The sequence below is a fragment of the Sitophilus oryzae genome, unplaced genomic scaffold (assembly GCF_002938485.1).
Source record: "Sitophilus oryzae breed Bouriz unplaced genomic scaffold, Soryzae_2.0 scaffold_1497_pilon_pilon, whole genome shotgun sequence".
NCBI classification, from domain to species: Eukaryota; Metazoa; Arthropoda; class Insecta; order Coleoptera; family Curculionidae; genus Sitophilus; species Sitophilus oryzae.
The window spans coordinates 1,250,679-1,257,580 of NW_022146166.1; the positions used below are offsets into that span (position 1 = coordinate 1,250,679).

General features: G+C 31.4%; 1 protein-coding gene across 1 annotated transcript; it reads left to right on the plus strand.

Annotated features, from left to right (window-relative positions):
* The first annotated feature begins 5,231 nt into the window (after positions 1–5,231).
* LOC115877690 lies at positions 5,232–5,558 on the plus strand. The gene has a single exon (XM_030893958.1). It carries the CDS (start codon positions 5,232–5,234, stop codon positions 5,556–5,558), a length of 327 nt encoding a protein of 108 aa, XP_030749818.1.
* Positions 5,559–6,902: the final 1,344 nt, after the last annotated feature.

Genomic DNA, 6,902 nt, shown 5'->3' on the forward strand with positions numbered 1-6,902 from the left:
ATTAAAAGAATTTTGTACTTCCATTGTCTTTATTTATTTTTTGATTAAAACAACGTTTCGGTCAGATGGATCACTGACCGTTATGAAGTGTAAACTATTTCTTCCAAAGTTAGTTCTTTACTTTATTCAAACCTTTACTGGATGTCATTTAGCACAACTGTTAATTTATTTGGGAACGTTTGACTAGCGTTGTCTAATATACGTCTAGCTCTTTCTCCTTGGATCGGCAACTTGATGTAAAAACCACTGGGAATGATGTTTTTATCCCGAGCTGTACATAAGAAGGAAATATGGGCTTCCTCCTTAGTCAGCTTAATTTTGCTCTTCTCGTAGCCTCGGAATTTCTGGCTAATGCCGGGTCCGTACCAGTTTTCCAACGTTACTGTGAATGTGGTAGAAAATGATTATGTATTGAAATTGAAAGTATTTCGGACTTCCATTGTCTTTATTTTTTTTATTAACACAACGTTTCGGTCAGAAGGATTAAAAGGGCATGTCTAATTAAAAAAATAAATGGACAATGGAAGTCAAAAATTCTTTTAGTTTCAGTAATGAATCATTGTTTGCCATTTTCAAAATTATGTAGCATCACCTAGTAGTTTTAGCTGTCTAGCCAGATTTCTGAAATATAATATACAGGGTGGTCCGAACTGTATTCCGGAAACTTCGGCAGCATATTCTGCAGATAAAAATAAGTAAAAAAGCTCGTATAAATGTATGACCTAAAATGCTTAGTTTTGAGGATACAGGGTGTAGAAGTTACAAATTTATTTCGATTTTTTCCAAATAATTTCTGAAGTAACGTAAATATTTGGATGAAAATTGGTGTCAGGGAGTTTTTTGACACGACAAATTTGATTTTCATGTCAATATGACTCCTACTTGTAGAGGGCGCCACCTACATATTTTTAACTGTTTTCAAGAGTAATAACTTTTAACTAACATTTTGAAACATTAAAAAATGTCTCTTAGTAAAAATCGCTACGAGTAATGGTTTTCGAGATAATTGGAATCGAAATTATCCAAACCTGTCATCTTTGTCATAAATTAAGCATGCGTTGACTAAATAGTTATTAGGCTGAAATCATAAATTTGAAATGGTTTTGTGCTAAAAGTTCTTTATCATAATTTTTTCTCAGAAAAATTTAAGATTAATTAAAAAAAAATAAAAAGTTCCCAAATTCATCATTTCAGTCAAATATCTGTCTGCTCAACATGCCTATTTTTTGTCAATAATGACATGTATTGACTATTTCCATTCTAAATATCTTGAGAACGGTTGTTCGTAGCGACTTTTACCAAGAGACATTTTTTACGTAAAAAATCACAGAAATGTATATGTTTTCACTCAGTAGTTTTATACAGGTACGGACGAAAAGTTATTACTCTCCATAACAGTTAAAACACATGTAGATGGCGCCCTATACAAATAGGAGTCATATTGACATCAAAATCAAATTTCTCATGTCAAAAAACTCCCAGACACCAATTTTCATCCAAATGTTGACATTGCTTCAGAAATTATTTGGAAAAAATCTAAATAAAAATGAAACTTCTACACCCTGTATCTCCGAAACTAAGCATTTTAGGGCATACATTTATACGAACTTTTTCACTTATTTTTATCTGCAGAATATGCTGCCGAAGTTTCCGGAATACAGTTCGGACCACCCTGTATATTTCCTTGGGCCACACACCAGCATTACCCGACCCCTGAGAGCAACCCGAACAGTACAGCGTAATAGACTCTTAAGAGAAGAGAAATTAAAAGGGAATAATTTAACAGTTTCAAAATTGTATTAGATATCTAGAAAAATCAAAAATCATGGTTAATAAAAGCTCCAAAATTCAATTTTAAATATGAACTTATGTTGGGTGATAATTTATGCGCGCCAAAAATCACAAATTTAAATTAATTAATATCCTAGCGTTACCACAATTGCCTCCCATAATCGATAAATAACAACAGCCATTTAAATTAGCTTTTGGCTCGATTCGGCCTGTGAAAATTTATGCTTATAATAAATTCGCCTAGACTAGAATTAATGAATTACACTTTTATCGATAACTAATGGCGCGGACAGTTTTATCGACCCAATTCAATTTTTGTTCGAATTAACCGGTGCGTGCGCTAATCGGTATTGTTTAGATTATTTTTGGTTGGAGTCGTAAAGTTGAAAATGTATGGCTCAGAGTGGCTTAATAAACAACGTTTTTAAAAACCAAATAATAGCGTGGGAAAGATTTATTTAGCTTTGAGTTTTTTTTTATTTGTGGTATTTATTATTTTAAAACTGATGGGGCCTTATCGGCTGTAACTTAATTTTGAACGGCAAAAATTTAATGTTTTCTGTCGGTATATAAACTAGTATTTTCAATGCAATATATACCTGGTGTAAAATTTAGTTTGGTTTGGTCTGTTGTCGATTTATGTATTTTTGTCGATTTATGCATTAAAAGAAAAATATTAATTTTTCTAAATCGAGCTACCATCCAACAATAAAATCTCAAAGAGAGCAATGAGTATATTTGTCTAAAACATCCTCTCACATTCTAACATTCGAATTTGACGACCAAAACATAGGTCACGTATAGTTTTTAAAAATTTGACACACATCACAAAGTACATACATACGAGAAGTGGTCTATACAGGGTGTTTCAAAAAACATCTCTCGTGGGGAGATTCCTTACGTAAAAATAAGATTTATTTTTAATGTCAACATAGCTCCGATTCTGCTTTGTTTCGTAGCTACAGGGTGTTAATCTTAATACTCTTACGATTTATTATAATTTTCTTCCAAGTGCTTTTAGTGATTCGAACGAAATTTTTAGGGTAAAAGTTACTATAAGTGCTACATATTTTAATGCTAAAATAGTGTCGGCAAATTCATCAGGGACGTGCATATGGGTTATCACTAGAATATTTTTCAAAAAAAAGACATGTGTGCCACTGACTTTTTTCTTTTAATATCAAAATTGTGTAGGTCGTTTAGTGCCAATTAAAAGTTATCTCTTGATATTTTGTCGAATTCGGCCTCGTTGATGAGATAAACGCAATTTTATAAATCACAATTAATAAAATTAAAATTAAAATAAATTTAATAAATTATATATTTTACCTAATTTATTATTAAATATTATTACTATTAGTCCAACCTACAGCAATTCCAAATAAAAAAATAATGATATTTAAGATAATTACAAAAAACCTAATTTTAAAAAGTTTTAACTTTTAACATCCTGTAACTCTAAAACTATGCATTTCCATACCCATGTTTATAGGAACTTTTTTCATATTTTTTGATGAGGAATCAATGAGTGCTTATTTAAAACTTTCTCAAGTTAATGAAATTTTTTTTAAAGGTTGCTATTCGATTGGAATAAAGACAAATTAATAAAATCTCGTCAAGGAAGCCGAAATCGACAAAATATCAAGAGGCAACTTTTAATCGGCATTAAACAGCTTACACTATTTCTCTAACAAGAGAAAAAAGTCAGTGGCGTACATGCTTTTTTTAGAAAAAATATTCCAGTGATAACCCATATGCACGCCCCTGGTGAATATGTCGACATTTTAGCTTTAAAATATGTGGCATTTATAAGTTTTACCCTCAAAATTTCACTCGAAACGCTAAAAGTACTCGAAAGAAAATTATAATAAATCGAAAAAATATCAAGACTAACACCCTGTAGCTACGAAACAAAGCAGAATCGGTGATATGAAAACCTACGATGATATGAAAAATAAATCTTATTTTTACATATATTTTATTTTAATCTTATTTTATATATTTATTTATTGTGTTCACATGTTTTTGAAACACCCTGTATAAATCGCGCTGTATATAACATGATAGTTCAAAATCAACAAAGTAAAATAATTCTTATAGCACCTAATGTATGACTGATAATAATAATAACTATGAGTATATAATAATATGAGTATGACTGATAATAATAATATAATGATAATATTGAAGACTAAAGATTTGGGACTATCGCCAAATGTTTTATCCACCTCTCAAAAAGCTGTAATTCTGGGAACTGCACGCATAGTCAGATCGTTCCTTTACGCGAACTAGAGACTGCCTTGGTTAATAACCCGGCTATCTCTCCAAGAACCCTGAAAGGTGATTAAGAAAAAATAGTGTATGACTGTCCTTCTCCTGTGACATTTTGTATAATTTTAATAATATTTTTTTTTCTTTTCAGGTATGTGGATGAGTCATTTGCAATCAAAGAAGGATCACGTGAGATTACCATTTACTTTAGTCTAAAAAAATAGTAATACACTCCCTGAAAATAATTTTAGTCAGAATGACAGTTCAATATATCTTTATAATTATTTATTTTCCGATTTTCGTGAAAGTTTTTACGTAGTTCAGGTATCAGTCTGAACGTTATCCAGAATTTTACTGGTCAAAAATTACTGTTTGCCTAAAATATCCCAGTGGAAAAACTGAGCAGTAAAGCTTTATTAGCTGTTGATTTCAAATTTAATTTACTCTTTACATAGTGTTTTTGAATCATATCAGTATCTGCTTTTTAAAAGAAGATGGAATTTTTTAAAGGAAGTGTTGTACTTTTGAATTTATTTAACAATAACAATAATAATTAACATTATTATGTTACATAACAATGCTCTATCTACAAATATTAACAAAAAAGACCTTAACTTGTTCAAGACATCAGATAATGGGATTTTCTTTAACAGCGCACAGGTGTTCTTAAAGATTTTTCAAAATACCAGCTAAATTATTATCCCGTTATTTTTATGGCATTATATTATAATAGGAAATTTAATTTTTTTTTTCAAACGTCACATAAGTAGGTATTAGTTTTTGCAACGGGATTGGCAACATAAAAAAGTTATTTTAACGCCTAGTCATAAAAGTAAAGCGCTTTTCCGCGTAAGCTCAAAAGTACGAAAATATATTATTAAACTGTCATAAATTGTCAAATTCAACGAATGTAACCATAGTTTCTTCATATATAATTACTTACAAGATATTACTTTTAATTTTTTTTATATTATTTGCAACATTTGAAATTGTTTAAATTTTTTGCGACGTTTGAAAAAATAAATGGCATGTTCTATTCGGAGTAAAAATGTCCTTTTGTGCCTCGCCTGTAATGACGTACAGCCCAAGAAGTATCATTTTTACTCCTAATAAAACAATATATATGGACCTTAAAAGCTGAACAAAAGCGAGCTTTGAATGCACTCGAAATGGACTATTTGAGACGCAGTGCGAGAGTATCTAAACTGGACAGAGTTAGGAACGTGGAAATCCGAGCCAAAATGGATGCCACACAGACAATAGTGGATGGAGTCGAACACAGGGGCCTTAAGTGGTTTGGACACTTGCTACGCATGGAACACCAAAGATGGCCCTATCGTATCTACAGCTGGTCACCTCCTGGAAAAAGGAAAATAGGACGGCCTAGAAGATCCTGGAATGAGGGCATCAGAAGGGCAATGGAGGACCGTAACTTGGAAGAGGAAGATGTTCTTGATCGTAACAGGTGGCGGTTAGGCCTGGGGATGCGACGTTAGTTGCGACAACCCTGGAGTATATATAAAACAATATACTATTTTTTTCAAATGTCACAAAAGTATTAATTTTTGCGACGTGATTGGCAATATAAAAAAGTCTTTTTAACGCCTAGGCATAAAAGTAAAGCACTTCTAAGCACAAAAGTACGAAAGTATATTATTAAACTGACATATATGAAAATTATTATTACTGACAAGCTATTACTTTTAAATTTTTTGATATTATTTACAACGTTTGAAATTGTTTAAAAATGATTTGGCATTTGAAAAAAAATAGCATGTTCTAAAAAATGACTTTTTGCACCTCGACTGTAATGACATAAAGACTTGCCACAAAAGTATCATTTTTACTCCTAATACATCAATATACTATTATTTATTTTTTTCAACAAAAAGACATAAACGAAGTAGGATCCGTATGATCGAAAAAAAGCGTTAGAGTAGCCGTTGAAATGGCAATCGAGGGTATTTGTCGAGACGACTTCGATATGTCAATTTTTAAAAATTGACTTAAAAATGTATTAAAAAATAATATTTAATTTGGAAAAAAAAATCTAAATGAATTCAAGAAGCAAATATATTATTATTAAATATTTTGTAATGATAAATTTACCTGTTAGCGTTTCTGTATTGAGTATTGCTGTGATTGTTGATCAAAATAACTATCAAAAATTTTATCATCCATTGAAAAATTAAAAGCAGTATAGTAGAATCATTAATCAAAATATGGATTAAAAAGCTGATTCCAATGTAAATTCAAATATGGGATATCTCATTAGGAATCAAGTGCAAAAACAATAGACATTAATCAACGCGATGTAAATGAAACTCGCTTCACCATCCATCATAATCCGTTACTTGGCGATCGCCGCCAATCAGCCTGTGATTGTTGTTCACAATCCATGGATTCTGGATCCGACGTTCGGCGGACGCGACAGGCGGCCCCGTCCAGCGTACGATGTTTGCGTTAGGGTTTTTTTGTGCCACCCTCTCCCCTAGTAATTAATTGAATTCGTAGTGAATAGACAGTCGATGGGATGCGTTCGCCTGCATTTCTAACAAGCACCTACTATAATGTAGCGGCAATATGCATTTATAGGATACTATATTAATTTCTGTAGACTTGGTTTATTTACTATTACATGCTGCATTCTGTGCATTCATTTCTGCTTCATACTACTTGTTCGCTTTAATTACTTCACAATCCAAAACAAATGATGCACAGTCTCAGATAATACTGTAAATAATTCAACTAGGTTTTTATTATCTGCTTGTCAGTGATATTACAATTAAATGATACTACTTAAAATAGTATAGAATTTCAATTTTAACTCTTGGTGTTAG